This window comes from Drosophila albomicans, chromosome X (genome assembly GCF_009650485.2).
Source record: "Drosophila albomicans strain 15112-1751.03 chromosome X, ASM965048v2, whole genome shotgun sequence".
NCBI lineage: Eukaryota > Metazoa > Arthropoda > Insecta > Diptera > Drosophilidae > Drosophila > Drosophila albomicans.
Window position 1 is genome coordinate 16,341,283 of NC_047627.2, and position 17,094 is coordinate 16,358,376.

A 17,094-nucleotide genomic window follows, 5' to 3' on the forward strand; every position below is an offset into this window, starting at 1 on the left:
ATTAGTTAGTAATTTGCTAATAAAACGAATATATATTGCAAATTTCGGCAGTTTCGAAGCAAAATACAATTCAAGAATACGTTCAAAAATACTGAATTTTATGTAAAGCGTAATTTTACACCAAAAGAAATACCAAACTGTCAAAGGCGGCTTACTGTTATCGATGCACTTAATTCAACTTTTTATTCATCGCCCAGAGTTATCGATAGCGATGGACTTACCGCATTCTGATTGACCATGATACGGAATGTTGTGGTGGGCATATCTGGAGGCGTGGACAGCGCTGTCAGCGCACATCTGCTAAAGGAGCGTGGCTACAATGTGCTCGGCATATTCATGCGCAACTGGGACGAGCACGATGAGGCCGGACATTGCAGCGGTGAGCAGGATCTGAAAGATGCAACCTGGGCATGCCACAAGCTGCAAATCGAGCTGCGCGAAGTCAACTATGTGAAGCATTACTGGACGGCGGTGTTTAGCCAATTCCTCGATGATTACCAACTTGGACTGACGCCCAATCCCGACATATTGTGCAACAAGCACATTAAATTCGATCTGTTTCACAAGCACGCACTGGACACCCTGAAATATGATGCTGTGGCCACTGGACACTATGCTCGCAATAGTCTAGGTAACTTTCTGGACCAGTGCAACACCAAAGACACTGAACAGCAGGCGCGTTTGCTTATACCCGCTGACACCTTCAAGGATCAGACTTTTTTTCTAGCTGGCATCGCACAGAAAACACTGCAACGCACCATGTTTCCACTTGGGGAGTTGCAGAAGTCTGAGGTCAAGCAATTGGCCAAACGCATAGGACTGCATCGGCTGGCAGAGAAACGCGAAAGCACGGGCATCTGTTTCGTGGGCAAGCGTAACTTCAAATCCTTTATACGCGAGGTGAGCACACAACAAGAATCCTTTAGAATGGACTATAACCAAGAAGTAATCACTAATTCTATGTGTTGTGCAGTATATCACCTCCAAGCCGGGTCATTTCGTGGATGTGGATAGCGGTGCTGTTGTGGGACATCATGAGGGCATTCATCAGTGGACCGTGGGTCAGCGTTGTCGTCTAAGTTCCTATCTGCAACCATATTTTGTGGCACGTAAAGATGCCGCCAGCAATACGATCTATGTGGCCTCTGGTCACGATCATGCTGCGCTCCACTGCACCCGCTTTCACATTGGCGACATTAATTGGCTATGCCAACGATCCCGGCAGCAACTAGCCACAAATGGCAGCTTGCGTGGCCGCTTTCGCTTTCAGCACACGAAGCCCCTTGTTGACTGTCAGCTGCTGCCTTCCGGTGTCGTGCAGCTTGATGCTCCACTACGTGCCATTACTCCGGGCCAATATGCGGTCTTCTATGACGACGTTGCTTGCCTGGGGGCTGCCCGCATCCAGCAAGCCGAGGCACTGCAGCAAACGGAGCTGCAAATCGCCAGAGAACAAATGTAGCATTTAAGCAACTTACTAAATAAAATATAATGTCCATAATTGCAGTTACGTTTAAGTTTGTACCTACATTTTTGGTGTAATTATCGACATTATACTGTAGACTGTATTGTTCTCACTTGTTAGTTATTGTATATGTAAATCAAATATATAAATAGAATATATAATATGAAAAAAATGAAAGATTGAATTCTGCATATTAATTATATGTGTAAATAATGAAAATATATTTATTGAATGTTTAAATTCAATGTATTTAAATTGTGATGTTATTTTGGGACTTTTGCTTAATCGAATACTATAAGAAACTGTTTCTAGAAATCAAAGAATAATAATTATAGAATAATTTAAATATCGTGATATAAGAATTTGCTTATACTATATATTGGAACAATTTAAAACTCTGTTTTTTTCTTCACAGCAATCAAATGCATTTATTAGAAGATACATTGAGACAATTCAAAATGCTCCTTTGAGAGAAGACAAAACTCTTTGCAATTCAACAACAAATTTAAAAGATTAATTTAGCGCAGTTACAATAAATGATTTTCAATTTGAAGATATGTAAAGAATACTCGCCTTGCGTTTCTGTAAACCAGATAAAATGATATAAAATACAATTTCTTTAGGATAAACACACGTTGTACTATATTTAAAGTCCGCTTTTCACACAATTTCAATACAAATGCAGCGCACCACTTATAAACTAATGCTATATATGTATTTTCATTTCTTAAGCACAGTCTAAATAGTATATTGTTGATATAATTGTATTTTTGTTTTGTTAAATGTCCGTTTTACACAAATATCATTCGGATTTGCTTAGATTAAATGTTCTTGTTGCATAAGTGCATCTATCCTATTTGCAATAGTTCTAAATAAAAAAAATATATATGTAGACTATGATAATAAAAACAATTTGTCGTTCATAAATTAGATTAATGTTAAATTAGTTAGATTAGTCGGATTTGGATAATTAGATTGTCTTACAAGTCTAGAGTTTAATAGGTCTATGTTAGAGTTGAAAGATTTCAAGTCAAGAGCACGGTCAACGCATCTAGAAATCGAGTTAAATCGCTCTGCCGCAACTGCACAATGGACGGCTCAAAGAAATCCTGCAGCAAACTAGTCTTGCTCTTCTGCGCCGCCTGATCGAATGCCTTGCCAAAGAAGTTCTTGGGCGAATCCTCGCGCACAGGCGCAATCCCCACAAGCAGGCACATGCCCTGCGCCGCATCCAGTGGACAGGTGGCAATCAATGGCAAATCCGGCGCTTGTCGTGCTCGCGTCGTAGCCACATGACCGTGCAGCACAAACTTGGCCAGCAATGCCAGCGCATATGGATAGGAGAAGAAGGCGTGCTCCTCCTGCAGCACATAGTAGAAAAACGATCCTGTCGAATGCACTTGATGCGCCTCCAAGCAGCTCTGCACCTGGCGAAAGATGGCCGCATGTAAGAGCTTGGCATTATCAATGCCAGCATTGAGTAGCTGTTTGTGTTGGCGCGTCAATGCATCCGAGGCCTCCATGAAGCAATCCTCGGGTGTCTTGTGCTTCTTAATCGATTGCAGTATCGCCAGCAGAGCGTACACATAATCGGCGGCCGCATATCGACTGCGATAACCATAGCTGAGTGTAAATGTGCCATAAACAATGTCTGGGATGGCATATTTCTCGGCCAGCTGCTCCACCATGGTATAGAACTCTTTGCGCAGCACCAAATCCATGGCACTGTAAGTCTGACGGGCATGGACGAGAGGTAATCCCATCTCCACAAGCAGCTCATGCAATCGCTTCTCGCCACGCAACGTCCACAATTTAAGCTGGCAGGCGGAATACCGCGAATAGCTAGAAAAAAGAGAGGTTGTAATAATAATTTACTTAAAAATTGGTTTGTGTCTTCGTTTAGTACTGGTTGGAATACATGCACGAGGATTATGGTTTAATTTTAAATTAGTTAAGAATTACTTTCAAATTAAACTAGCTTTAAGAAAATAGCAAATTATGAAACACCTAATCTTTCTATTATGGATTGAAACTTAGGAAGATAGGAAGTGTCTTAACTTACCGCATGGACTCGGTGACTGTCCAGTGACGATAGAGCACCAAATGCAGATCGTTCTCAAAGGTAATCTTTGATGCGCTCATTGTGTTTTGATCGTTTGTCTTATTGGTCAGACGCGACACATGCGATTGTATGTGCTCCAGCTCCAGCGTGTAAGCACCACTCTCAATCTTGCCCAGCAACAACTGCTCACTGATACCCACTATGGCCCACCACAGCAGATCCATATTGTCTTTGGACAGCTTCCAAGCCAGCTCAAAGATCAGTAATGCCGTCGATCGACCATAGTAGCTAAATTGTGTGTAATCGAACATGATGCGATCCCGCTCTAGTTCCCATTGACGTCGTGCCCGCTGTCGCATTATTCGCTGCTCGTGCCGCTCCAGACGACTCAGCTTGGGCGCACGTCGCCGTTCCACAGCATTGCCACCATCAGCATCGCCATCCGATTCGCCAGCACCGCTGTCTTCGTGCTCATCGCCGTCATGCTCCTCGTCCTCGTCATCGTCGTCTTCGCCATCCGAATCATAGAAGATGCTCTCAAAAGCAGGAATGTTCTCCTCCAGCGCTGGATCTCCCAGCAGGCAAACCTGACGATCGCTGTACACATTGCACACGTCGAAGGGACGATGCGAGTCGCAGATGTAGAAGGTGACATCTTCGGCGGGCTGCAGTAGCTCCACGATGTCCACACAGCCGCCACAGTTGACGAGAAGAACGTATTTTACATCACCCTGATGCTCGTTGTATGCACGCCGCAGTCCCGTTAGGCCCATGATGGGCACCACAGTGTAGAGCATGTGATCATATTTGAAGAGGGATTGCAATATTTTGCTGGCACAAATCGCATCCACATCATAGTTGACAATGATGAGGATGCGTTTGCCAATCAGTTGTCGATAAAAGTCATTCTTCAGATCCTGTATGAACATCTTACACACACACGCACACAGATACACAATACAAAAAATTGCAAGTGTAAAACAAATGGCGACACAAAAACAAGATCTCCAATGGCAAAAAAAAAAAAACAAAACAATAAGTTCTTGCTTATTTCGCAAGAGTGTCTTTGTTTAAGGCAATTGTTGATTGTATTTATTGATTAGCAGTGGCACTTAATTGGCCCTTATTGCGCGTTGCATTGTTGCTCAGTTTCTGCTGCTGATTGCACTTTCTAATTGAAAAAAACACTCAACTCTTTTAAGGCTCTGCATGCTCCAACACACACAGCTGCGGCATCGAATTAAGGCGGGAAACTGTCGCAGCTGAGCCAGCTGATCGGCATGCTTGTCGCGCGCCCTGCGAATGGCAAACTGATTTTTTACCATATATATTAATCGATTGTTGCTGTTTAGCATTTTCAATTTGATAAGCTCCATTTTAATTAAAACATATTCTCAATATGTCATGCTGGTTAATGAATATTAATAATTAATTATCATGGTGCATATAAATATATATAATATAACAAAAGCTTTAAATAGAGCTGCCGATAGATATTACAGACGTCCCAGGTGTAACAAGAGTTGAATGGCTGTCTTGAATGGAAAATTGATTAACAGTGTTATCGTTAGCAGTCGAATTAATCGATATCAAACGTGATAGCGCATACGACAAACACATGCGGCAAATATAAAATTAGTTAAAAATTTTGTTTCGCATATATTTTAGTGTCATGTCGCAAAATAACAACAGCAACAACAACAAGTGTAAGCGCAAGATATTAACACAGCGTCATGCATGCTCTAGAATGAATTTTCTATACCAGGCGGCCAATCTCATGGCGCACAGCAACAACAATACGTTGGCCGCCTACTACGGCAAATTGTGTCGCAATGTCGGCACTAAAACGCTAATGCACATGTAAGTAATAGCCTGGGAACAACTCTTAAGGCAACTCCTAACTTATCTTGTGTGATTGTGCAGGTCGCCAGCATTGAAGCGCACACTTTGCAAACGCTGTTCGCTGCCCTTGTTGCCCGGCGTGAATACAACTCTGCAGGTGGACAAGAAGCCAGAAGAGGAGACGTCCTTGGATGTGGAGAAAGAGAAGACGCCAATTAAACGGAGTCGTCGACGTAAAGCAAAGAGTAAACCGGTTGAAGCTGCTTCCATCGATCAGCAAACCAAGCTGCACCTCGAGTGCAGCTTGTGTCAAGCGAAGCGTCGCTTTCAGCTCAACACAAACAATGAATGCTGGGTGGAGAGTCCGGCAGCAATTGTCCAAACTATCACAGTAAGCAAGCAATCGGCAGAGGAACGCCCAGAGTTGTGATAAGCACAGGCCAAATCACTTGGATGGCTTATCTTTCACAAGAGAGGCACGTGCGATTGAACTCAGTGATAAGAAGCAGCGAGATAATCGTACATCGACTGTTCAACAGCGTCCCTTTGGACTATATCAGTCGGTCAGTATTCTGTTGGTCATCATGCTGAGCTGCAGACATCTGATTGGCCAGCTGCGCTACGCGAGCAACAACAGCGTCCGATCCATTACAGCCAAAATCTTGGATCAGCGCTATATTGAATTAAGACCAGCCAACGACGAGCGTCCTTTGAAGTTTCCTAGCATTTGGTTGCGCGATAATTGCCAATGCTCCGAATGCTTTCATGGTGCGACACGGGCACGCAAAAGCCACTGGGAACGTGGTCCATTATCGCATGCAGCAGCCCAGGCTGTACATTTTGATGAGCACCGGCAACAGCTGGTGATCAATTGGCAGGATGCTCACAACTCTAGCTACGATCTGGAGTGGCTGCAGCAACGTGACTTCAGTCCAGAGGCGAGGCAGCGTTATCTTTCGGAGGTCTATAAGCCAACTATGCAGCTGTGGGGCAAGTCACAGTTTGGCGAAGTAACACGCGAATTTCACTACGCGGATGTCATGGCGCAGGATGCAGTATTATGCGCCTGGCTGGAGGCATTGGCTGTGCAGGGATTTGCACTGTTGCGTGAGGCGCCCAACGATGTGCAGGTGGCACGACAGCTGGCCGAACGCATTGGTTACATCAAGCGCACCACTTACGGGTAATTTAAAATCTTATTAAGATTGATTCCATTCATTTACTTGCCTTTTACTGCAGCGATGTATTTGAGGTCAAGTCCAAACCCAATGCCGGCAACTATGCGTATCTGATGACCCCGCTGCCAATGCACACAGATATGCCGTACTATGAGTACAAGGCGGGCATTAATATACTGCACACGTTGGTGCAGTCCGAGTCACCGGGTGGCGCCAACACCATGACCGATGGCTTCTTTGTGGCCCAGCGGTTGCGCGAGGAATTCCCCAAGTACTATGACCTATTGCGCAGCGTGCCCGTCAATTGGTATGACATTGGACACGATGGCGATGCGGGCAAGCCATTCCATAGTTTGTGGCGTGGACCTGTTATCTGCTTGGATGTCGATGGGCAATTTGCACGCATCAATCAAAACACCACGAAACGGGATAGTCGGTTTACTGTGCCTCTGGAACTCGTGGTGGATTGGTATGAAGCATATGACAAATTTCTACAGCTGGTGCAAGAGGAGTCTGTGCAATTTAAGACGCGGGCAGGCGATGTCTTTGTGTTCAACAATCTTCGCATGCTGCATGGACGCACTGCCTACGAGGATTCGCCACAAAATAAGCGACACTTGGTGGGCGCCTATGTGGACTGGGATATTATTTATTCTAAACTGCGTACGCTCATGTTTCCAAATGCCAAGGATTAAAAATTTAATGTTGTGTATATTGTATAAAAAACTTGCGTAAACTTTTATTATAGATTTTAATCGAAGTGTCTTATTTAAAATTCAAATTGCTGCCGCCTTTGCTTAGGTGCGCGCCAAATTTGGTAGCCCTGGCAAAATGCCATTCGCATTTGTGCCATTCGCATTTGTGCCATTCGCATTTGTGCATATATTAGTATTTATCGAAACAAATACATTAGCAAAAGTCTGAAATAACTCGGCTTATTAAATGACGAAGGAACCATTAGAATGAAATTATTACATTGTGTTTTCTTTTTATCCGTGTGGTATATTTTCAGTCGTAAAACGGTATATTTTAATTCGTAGTTTGCGGTCACCCTGTGCTCAACACACCATCTCTAAGCCAAATAATCTGTGTTTAGCTCATGCGAAAACAAAAAAAAATTAATTTGTTTCTGAAAATGCAAAGCTATTGCATATTCTAAAAGTGCTTGCTTCTCAATCAACAACATCAACGCAAAGTGGTGTGGGTTAATGTGTAGTGAGTGAATTAGTGTGTGTGTGCGTGCAATGATGCCTTATAATGCGCGTGTCGGTGGCGGCAGCAATGCCATGGCACGTGAATACGCCGGAGGAAGTATCAATGGCATTTTGCGCAAAACCGGATCCTCTGCAATGGCAGCTGGAGCCAACAATGGTGCTAACGGAGCGTCTACGGCGTATGGTGGGGCGGCTACTGCTGCTGGTGCCGCTGGCGCAGATGCACGCCAACCCGCTGTGGAGCTGCTCGTGTTTGGCTATGCCTGCAAAATATTCCGTGATGATGAGAAAGCTCGCGAGATGGATCAAGGCAAGCAGCTGATACCCTGGATGGGCGATGTAAATCTCAAAATAGACAGGTTAATAATTGTTGCCTGCCTGCCAATCAATTAGCGCTAAACTTAATTATACTACTACTACTACTACTACTTACTACATACATATATTACGATAATGCCACACATACAATACAAAATGCAATGCTATATGTATGTGTATGTGCAACTAACAAATACCAACAACGATACCTTGGATTACACACATTGCTAATGTAGTGAGATGTCCACGAACAATAACAACAACATATGTATAGTTTTGGCTAGACTACCACACTGTGTCTACCTCTATCTTTTCCATCTAACATTTGAACGACAACAGCAACTGGAATACCCTGTGACATCCACATACATATGTCCTGTTCTGAGACTTTTCCCAATCTATTCAAGCTTAACCCGACCCCACAGACTTAAATACGAAAAAAAGTATATTCATAGTTTGTTAATAATAGTATTTGCTGGGCTGCAATTTAGTTATGACTCTTTTTGGATGTTGTTCATTGGAGCAAGAACTGAGTGGGTGGCGCGGGGGGATTGACGATGAAACTGTTTTCACTTTGTATTGTAATAACAGCTCTTTTCAGTGCTTCTCAAACTGTAATATTTCTTACAAACATCTTAATTTTAAACTGTAATTGTAAAACAATTAACTTTTTTATAGCAACCGGAGCGGTATGTATAAATGATAAAGACTTCATTAATTATAAAAAAAATTATCAAAAAAAGTAAAATCTACTATATTATAAATACAAACAATTTATTTAACTGGCGTGAAAAACATTTCTCGAGATGCATTTAATTTCGATTTCAATGACAACATATACTTTATACATTATATATTTTTATTTATGATTTGTGCGTGTGTTTTCTATATATATATATATGTGTGTGTGTGTGTGATGATTTATGGCCTCGTCTTCGAGCGGCCGCAACATTCGCATAATGCGTTAACTAATAACGTTCTTTCTCTTGTTTATATTTCTCTGATTCTTATCTTTTGGCACACAAACGTACACAAACACATACACACATCATCATCACACACACACAGATATGACGTACGTGGCGCATTATGCGAACTGTCATCATATGAGGCGCCACCTGGTGGCTTTGGAAATCGCCTGGAATACCTGACGGCCGACGAGCAACGGGCCGAGCAGCTGTGCGAAGAGGAGCGTTATCTGTTCCTCTACAACAACGAAGAAGAGCTACGGCTGCAGCAAGGTAAGTGAGGTTGCCGACATATCCTTTTGCTCTTTGTCTCTGCCTCTGCCACTTATTCTGGCTCCTCAAAAATATACTGTATTTAAATTTTAAGAGTCATGAATACCAAAAACATATTGTGTATTTACTACCTCAATATAAAGAAAATACGCAAATAAGAAATGCAAGCATATCAAATCAAAATCAAAACCAAAAAATAATACCAACAACCAACAAGAACGACCAACATCCATCAACAACATGAATGCATCTTGAACGTCTTCTTGATGCTGTTGGGTAACACCGTGGTTCAGGTAAATAGAAACCATTTCACATTTAACAAATTCACCACTTTCTTCCAGAAGATGCCTTGCCTTCCTTCCAACGTTTTGAGCGACATCTAAAAAAGAAAAAAAAAACAAGAAAACTGTTATACAAAATGTTAAAAACAAAAGTCGAATGTTTATTATATGAATTCTTCTGTATTCTGTTTGCCACAACTCTCTGCAAATCTTCCGAAATTTCTTGTACTAACGACAATTGTTTGTCTTGTATTTTCTTATTTTTGACCAATGACACACACATACGCAAACGCACATACACTCAACACACGCACACACGCGGCCAACAGAGGAGGATCTGAAGCGATTGCAGCAGGAAACCTCTGGCGGTAATTACAGTCAAGTGGATTTCCACTACGATGGACAGTCAACTTCAGCAAAGTCGACTGCTGCAGCAGATGGAGCAGCATCACCAATGCCGGATTCAACGACACCAACCGATGAATCCGAATTGCCCTTTACGTTGCCCAACAATCTGCTCGTGGCTCCCATGCCGGGCATACAGCTGGTAAGCACAGTAAAGTAACCAATCTATTGAAATTCCAAGATAACTTTTGTACATATTTTGTTTGCAGCCGGAGACGATGAAGCAGCATGCCATCATTGAGAAGACAGCTCGTTTTATTGCCACTCAGGGTGCTCAAATGGAGATCCTGATCAAGGCCAAGCAAGCGAATAATGCTCAGTTTGATTTTCTATCGCAAGGCGGCCAACTGCAGCCATATTATCGCCATCTCTTGGCCGTCATCAAGCAGGGCAAGTATGCGCCATCTGTAGATACAGTTGCCGAGAAGACGAGTACAAGTGCCGATGGCAGCGCGTTGCCGCCGAGTCCCAAGCGAAGCAATCAAGTGATCACAGTGCCCATCATCAAGTACAAACCGTCGGCCAATTGCGCCTATACGCAGCTCATCAGCAAGATTAAGGGTGTGCCGCTGCAGGCGGTGTTGGACGACGATGTGACTTCGCAGCATTCCGGCGGCACTGCGTCGCCTACGCTCAGCTGCAAATCGGAGGGCCAGAGTCAGAGCAGTGTGGCAGCCACATCGAATGGCGAATTTACCCCCGTTCTGCTGCAGTACAATGGCAGCACATTTGCCCACGAGGAGGAAAACGCCAACGATGCGCCGCCGAAGGTGGAGCTCTTGAAGAACACCAGCGCTCTGGCGTTGGCACAAAACTACAGTTCCGATAGCGACGAGGAGGATGAGGAGGATGACAATAGTAACAGTCAGGGACAAAAGGGAAAACAATCGCAGTCCACAAGTGGCGGCATCAGTTCACTGCCCACTGCGGTCGTGGCGCCACCTCCATTATTAAATTTCCCGCTGCCCGAAGAGACGTTGCGCCACATCATCGACAAGACGGCAACGTATGTGATTAAGAATGGCCGCCAGTTCGAGGAGACGCTCCGCACAAAGAGTGTCGAACGTTTCAATTTTCTCCTGCCCGAACACAAGTTTTATGCCTATTATATGTACAAGATAACCGGGGATGTGGATGCCGCATCCAAGGAGGAGAAAACGCGTAAGGCAGCTGCCGTTGCTGCGGCGCTGATTAGCAAGAAAGGCTTAGGTGGAACTGCACTTGGAGCAACAACAGCTGCTGCTGCAGCCACCACAACAGTTGCCACTTCGAGTGAAAAGTGTAAGTGAAACTTAATATGTTTATTAATTGTTTTGCTTCTATACTAACTTAATTTTCTCTTCTTTTTTTTGGCAGCACCTGTGTGCTTCTCGATCAAGTCTCGTGATGAGACGGCAACTTTGCAACCTGCACTGCCGCAAGAGACCAGCGACGATGATACTGACGATGTTAAGATGAAGGCAAATACGGAACAGACGCGGCCCGGTATGCCAGACAGCGTGCAGCGAGCCATCAAGCAAGTGGAGACACAACTGTTGGCGAGAAGTGGAGGACAGAAGACAACAACGGCTGCCGGGACAACAACGGGAGCGGGCGCAACATTGCCATTGAAAGAACAACGACAGGGTGAGTACAAGGTAGCATACGAACCGAAGAGAGACGGATATGAGAGGGAGAGGGATAAGGTATTTAAAAAGAGAGAGAGAGAGCGAAGGTAAACAAATGTCTTTTCTTTTACACAGCTGAGGAGCGTGTCAAGGACAAATTGGCGCTGATTGCACGCGACAAGCTGAACGGCATGGTATCGCGAGAGAAACAGCTGCAATTGGAGCGCAAGCGCAAGGCAATGGCTTTTCTCAATCAGATCAAAGGTAAGCTGGGCTTTCAAGCATACTCTTCATTACAACTTAACATTGTCCTCTTTTAGGTGAAAGTACAGGCGCTGTGGGAACAGTTGGCAATGAGGGAACAGCACAGGAAGCAACAAATGAGAAATCCGAAGCAGTGCCAGCGAATAACAATGAGGACTCTAATGACTCTGTACGTTCCATACCCATCACATACTTTGGCCCCGACGACGATGACGATGAGGTTTTAGCACCGTCTGCGGTTGCGCAGCCGGCGCTGAAAGTTGACAACGATGATGAGGAGGAGGATGATGGTGATCTGGAGAAATATAATTTACTTAACGACGATAGCACCAATACGTTCACCAGCAAAACGGCCACAGCGTCCGTCCTGCTGTCCGATGATGATGACGTGCAGCTTGTGTCCACAGCGGCACCACTGCCATCATCATCGTCCACATCGAGTACACGCCACCGTCATGCTGTGCGCCGCAGTCGCAGTCCGAGTCGCAGCAGCAGCAGCGCCAGTTGTTCCGGCACCCAAGATGCTTCCGTGACCTCATCCAGCAGCAGTCGAAGTCGGAGCCGCAGTCCGCATCGTAAGCGAGACCGAGACCGAGAACGCTCCAGACACAAACGCAAAGCCAGCGCTATTGCCAAGCATCGTCGCCATCGACGTAGTCGGAGTCGAAGTCGCAGCCGTAGTCGCACCTCATCGCCTCATCGTCGTACCCAGAGTCGGAGTCGCAGCAGCAGTCATTCGAGCGCGCGACGTCACCGTGGACATCATAGAGACGAGGAGGAAATGTCGTCGCGGCGACGTAATCATCAGCGGCATGCCAGCAAAAAGAGTCACAAACGCCACAAGAGACGGCGACGCAGCAGCGGCGGTTCCGTCTCCCAATGATGCAACACGCGCATTGACTTAAGGATTTTAGTTGTTAATTTTAAAGACGAAAAATGTACATTTCCCATTTATCCTGTGCGTGTTCTCATCAGCGTCTTCTATTTAAATGTTGAGCAATCTTTTTGAATGCTGATTTTGATTTTTTTTTGGCAGAATACAATAAAGGTTTATATAAAAAAAAACTACGGCAAAGTATATAATAAAGTATTAGCTTAGCAGATAATTGTATAATATTTAATCTCTGAGCACTTAGCAGTTCCCATTTCTGAAAGCCATTCCGAAAAACTTTTAGTTTTGTGAAATATTTGTATATATTTATATAGTAGATATAGCATACAGTTCTGATATAGGGACAGTAGGGAACAGTTTGTAAGGTATTATAGTATGTTACGATACGAGTATAAGTCTGTATATAGTTTATGATTGTATATGTGTATATATATAATGGATTAGTGTATTTAAAACTCCAGAACACCGGGGAGATACTTGTCAATCAGGGTCTGGTAGTAAGGCCACAAAGCATCAATATCAGGTACAACCTCGCTCTTAGTGTACAGATCGTAGCGACTGCAAACAGAGTAATATTGTTATACTTCTGTATATCTTGATAGTTGACAGTTAAACTTACTTGAAGATTAGCACCCATTTCTTGGTCTCCTCATCCTTGGGAGCCTCCAGGTGCTTGTAGTCGCCGCCGTTGTGCCACGGATAGAAGGAATGGAAGCGTATGATGTTGCATGCCACATCGGGTAGCTTGGTCTTGTTGTGCTTGAGCACCGAGTACATGTACTCATCGTGTCCCCACGACATTAGCAAGTTGTCCACACCACAGTTGGGCTTATACATGCCGTATTCGGTATTGTACTTGGGATTCTCGCCATCGGGATTGCCCTCGAAGCTTTCGTCGCGATAGACAATGCTATCGCCCCAACGGCAACCCACGGCGAAGGTGTCGCCAACGACGGCCCATTGTGGCTCATCGTAGAAGGCCATAATCTTGCCGAGATCGTGAATGAGGGCGGTCAAGTGCAGCCAATCGTGCTGGGGGAACTCGGCGCGTGCACGTTCCGCAGCCTGGAAGGCATGTATGATGTTGGGCAAATCGAGATCGGGATCCGATTCGTCGACAAGATCGTTGAGCTTCTCTAGCGCCTGACGCACGGTCATCTTGATTGTGTTGAATTTCAGCCAGCGTGCACGACGTCCTATAAAAAAGATATAGGCAATTGTATTTTAAAAATTGTAATGCAGGACATGCCGAAGGGATTCGCTTACCATTGACAAAGTCGACGGTTTGATTCAAATGCATCTGACGGTAGGTGCGGCGAACCCGTTCCTTTAGTGGATCCTCGGTATCCACGCTGTAGTCACGGAACTTGGAAGGATTCTTGTCGGCAAACGTGGGCTCTGGCCGCATCAGCTCCGAAGGATCCAGCAAATGGACTTGATGCTAAAATCACAACAAACACAACATTTTACTTAATTCACACTTGCATTATTACTTGTTTATTATTTTAATCACCTCCTCAAGGATTCTCATTTTAGGATTTTTAATTTCAAAAAGAAAAAAGTAAGTATAGGGAATTGTGTTGGAAGTACTGCTCGGCTGGCTGTACGAGATGATATTGAATCGTTAGCGTCTCAGGCGACACACTTTTATAGATCGGCGAGCGAAACGGGAGAAATCACAATCAAATCGTTTGCTATATAATATTCACATCATATATATACATATATGTGTATATATACATCTGCTACTATATGATTTATAGCTCTTTTGTTGTTTTTTCAAAACAGAGCTATCGGCACTGGCCGGTCACCTAATCAGCTATCAATGTTGGATCCCCAGTTTCAGTTTTTCATTACAGCTCGTAAGTCTTTTGCCAATGTAAATGAAAATGCCTTTGATCACACAGACCCCACGAGAAATGCACATATCTAATAAATATGTATTTGTTATATGGAATGATATATAATATTTACATTGGATTTATCGCAAGGGTCTGCGCCACATCCGTGTTTGCCACGGATCACGTGTGGCTGCCCTTATCGTTATCCATGCAGTATATACAAGTCCACACTCGTAAGTAAAGGCTGCACTTGACCGATAAGGAGTGAGCGTCATATTATATTTACAAAACTGGAGCAAGAGCAAGTGCATGGTTCCGCTGATTGCATCATATTTCTCCCATCGTCAAGAACGAGTGACTTGATAGCATTTAACGAGTGATTGTGGATTACTTCGGGGAATTGCCTTTTAGTTTTCAATTGCCTGATTCATTTTTGAATATAAATTCTTAAATCTTATCGGGCTATATAATTAAATTACTTACTTGTATCACTTTTATCATTTAATTATTATTTTTATTTTATGGCATTGCTATAATTAAGGACTGGAATTTTATTCTTCTGTTAAATGGCTTAAATGTTACATTTAATGGTTAAATGTTACGATAACAATTTTTTATCAATTGAATTGAAAGCTTAATCTCAATATATTTTTAACTTCTTTGAATTTTAATTTAATCGTTATTTGAAGTTGAGTCAATGTATCTGCTGACACTGCTATTCGGATACAAATCTTTTCTTTTAACAAATGAATTGTTTGCCCCAAACATTATTTATATTTACTATTATTAAAAATGACTAAATTTAAAAATTCTAACCGTTTTTGAGGCTCAATTTTTGCAATTTAAAAAATACTTTCAAAATCGTTATCATTTCTAAATCAGGGATAAAAAGTAGATAAGAAATTTGGAAACCAATGAAATGAAAATAGATTGAATCTTATCTTTAAATAAGTCATTTAATTACAATCAGTTCTTCTTCTCTTGTAGGAGTCACTAACCCGGAAGATCATCACGGAGCTGCGTGAAACAACAGTTGATCTTATTTTTGAAGCCCATTCAAAAATGTTGGAAAAACAATTTGAGAATATAGTATAGAAAGTACTTATAAGAATTCCACTTATGTCGTGTATGTTATGCTGCTGCTATGATAGCATTTGGCGTCACCTTGAACACGACTCCGGCAAGGGCAAGTGTTCCAGATTTAAACATAAAGGCGAACCTCCAAAATCGCAATAACGCTGTCTAATCTAGGTACATCGTCATCAAGCGCAGAAATAATGTGCCATCAAGGGGGGGATTGCCTAGAGAAAAGTTATCAGTCGGCGCGGCAGCATCTACAAACATGACGTCGGTGTCCATTTCCATCTCCCTCGCACTCAATGTGCGCTGTGTGTCTCAGCTTTGATTCTAGTCAAACTCGAAGTCTCGAGTCTGAATCTGAATCTGAATCCGAATCCGATTTTTGACGCCTTGGGGCCGCACATGTCGCAAGTATAAACTGTGTGAATACAACAATGCTGCTGATGATGATTTCGCTGTGCCCACGAATGGGCGGCCTGATCGAGTCCGGTCACTTGGTTGATGATTGGCAACGGCAACAACAAAAGTCGACGACAGCGACAACGATGACAACGAGCGGGACAGCAGCAGGAGATCGTTAGTTGGGCCCAAGGGGCTCGTTTCACTGCGACGCAGTAACGGTACAAGCGGCAGAGTCGTCGTCATAGTCATCACCAAAGGTCAATTTGTAACGATCGAGTGTGTTGTGGGGTGTCAATAAATCTTATCAATTAATAGAGATGCGCCTTTGGTGTTGCTTAAAACTAGACAGCAAACTATAACTTTTCACTAGAAAAGTCACGATTCTTAAATACAGCTCATTTTGTAATTCATTTACATATTTGTAATAGATATAATTTTACCTCTTTTATTTAGAAAAATATTAAATAAATGACATATAAAAAGTATTTTATTTTTATTTTTAATATACGAATTTCTTTTTTAAGACCGAGCTTAAAGTCAAGCTGACAGTTTGTAGCACAGTGTTGGCAAAGTTTGTGGCGCGTTCGAAGTATTCATGAGAATTTTTGTATTTGGTAAGTAGAGCTCAATGGAAATGTTTTCTAATATTTGTATACGATGTTGTTGTCATTGATTGTAAGCTATATTATATAGTTTATATGGTATGGATGCAGCTGAAAATAGCAAAATAAATCAAAAGGAAGAGAAATGCATGAGTGAGGCAATAAATAGAATACATGGAGAGCGTAATACAATTGTCATATAGTACTATTTATTTATTATGCAAAGTTATACAATTGCTTTTGTTGAAGTGCACTTTCATTGTGATTGCAACAAATGGGAAATTGAAATTATAACGTAATCGGATGTTTGATAATAAGTACAACAGTCGAACATTGTTTTCAAATATTTCTTTTGGTTTTGTTTTTGCCAGGTTTCGGTTGCCCTTTCGGTTCCATAACC

The 17,094-nt window shown here is 43.0% G+C and overlaps 6 protein-coding genes across 8 annotated transcripts; 4 read left to right on the plus strand and 2 right to left on the minus strand.

Annotated features, from left to right (window-relative positions):
- Positions 1 to 66: 66 nt before the first annotated feature.
- LOC117577795 (mitochondrial tRNA-specific 2-thiouridylase 1) lies at positions 67 to 1,601 on the plus strand. Of its 2 annotated transcripts, XM_034262723.2 has the most exons (3): positions 506 to 631; positions 715 to 900; positions 974 to 1,599. In XM_034262723.2, the coding sequence occupies exons 2-3, from the start codon at positions 760 to 762 to the stop codon at positions 1,460 to 1,462; spliced, it is 630 nt and encodes a 209-aa protein (XP_034118614.1). In that variant the 5' UTR covers positions 506 to 631; positions 715 to 759; the 3' UTR covers positions 1,463 to 1,599. The 2 variants fall into 2 exon arrangements, with proteins under 2 accessions (XP_034118613.1, XP_034118614.1); XM_034262722.2 differs by having other exon boundaries at positions 67 to 900; positions 974 to 1,601.
- A 467-nt stretch (positions 1,602 to 2,068) lies between these two features.
- On the minus strand, positions 2,069 to 4,770 carry LOC117577592 (cell division control protein 45 homolog). The gene is made up of 2 exons (XM_034262439.2): positions 3,528 to 4,770; positions 2,069 to 3,307 (listed from the first exon to the last, which is right to left on the minus strand). The coding sequence occupies exons 1-2, from the start codon at positions 4,454 to 4,456 to the stop codon at positions 2,491 to 2,493; spliced, it is 1,746 nt and encodes a 581-aa protein (XP_034118330.1). The 5' UTR covers positions 4,457 to 4,770; the 3' UTR covers positions 2,069 to 2,490.
- Positions 4,771 to 5,107: 337 nt separating this feature from the next.
- Positions 5,108 to 5,805, plus strand: LOC117577632 (ribonuclease P protein subunit p21). 2 transcript variants are annotated; one of them, XM_034262500.2, is made up of 3 exons: positions 5,109 to 5,233; positions 5,293 to 5,387; positions 5,451 to 5,805. In XM_034262500.2, the coding sequence occupies exons 2-3, from the start codon at positions 5,305 to 5,307 to the stop codon at positions 5,797 to 5,799; spliced, it is 432 nt and encodes a 143-aa protein (XP_034118391.1). In that variant the 5' UTR covers positions 5,109 to 5,233; positions 5,293 to 5,304; the 3' UTR covers positions 5,800 to 5,805. The 2 variants fall into 2 exon arrangements, with proteins under 2 accessions (XP_034118390.1, XP_034118391.1); XM_034262499.2 differs by having other exon boundaries at positions 5,108 to 5,387.
- A 126-nt stretch (positions 5,806 to 5,931) lies between these two features.
- On the plus strand, positions 5,932 to 7,273 carry LOC117577631 (gamma-butyrobetaine dioxygenase). Its single transcript, XM_034262498.2, has 2 exons — positions 5,932 to 6,552; positions 6,609 to 7,273. Exons 1-2 carry the CDS (start codon positions 5,954 to 5,956, stop codon positions 7,240 to 7,242), a joined length of 1,233 nt encoding a protein of 410 aa, XP_034118389.1. The 5' UTR covers positions 5,932 to 5,953; the 3' UTR covers positions 7,243 to 7,273.
- Positions 7,274 to 7,606: 333 nt separating this feature from the next.
- LOC117563820 (protein suppressor of white apricot) lies at positions 7,607 to 12,935 on the plus strand. The gene is made up of 7 exons (XM_034242352.2): positions 7,607 to 8,120; positions 9,148 to 9,320; positions 9,931 to 10,148; positions 10,216 to 11,287; positions 11,363 to 11,632; positions 11,749 to 11,877; positions 11,934 to 12,935. The coding sequence occupies exons 1-7, from the start codon at positions 7,792 to 7,794 to the stop codon at positions 12,758 to 12,760; spliced, it is 3,018 nt and encodes a 1,005-aa protein (XP_034098243.1). The 5' UTR covers positions 7,607 to 7,791; the 3' UTR covers positions 12,761 to 12,935.
- Positions 12,936 to 13,046: 111 nt separating this feature from the next.
- LOC117563831 (inositol oxygenase) lies at positions 13,047 to 14,400 on the minus strand. The gene is made up of 4 exons (XM_034242362.2): positions 14,283 to 14,400; positions 14,036 to 14,210; positions 13,389 to 13,965; positions 13,047 to 13,327 (listed from the first exon to the last, which is right to left on the minus strand). Exons 1-4 carry the CDS (start codon positions 14,298 to 14,300, stop codon positions 13,219 to 13,221), a joined length of 879 nt encoding a protein of 292 aa, XP_034098253.1. The 5' UTR covers positions 14,301 to 14,400; the 3' UTR covers positions 13,047 to 13,218.
- Between the last annotated feature and the right edge of the window lie 2,694 nt (positions 14,401 to 17,094).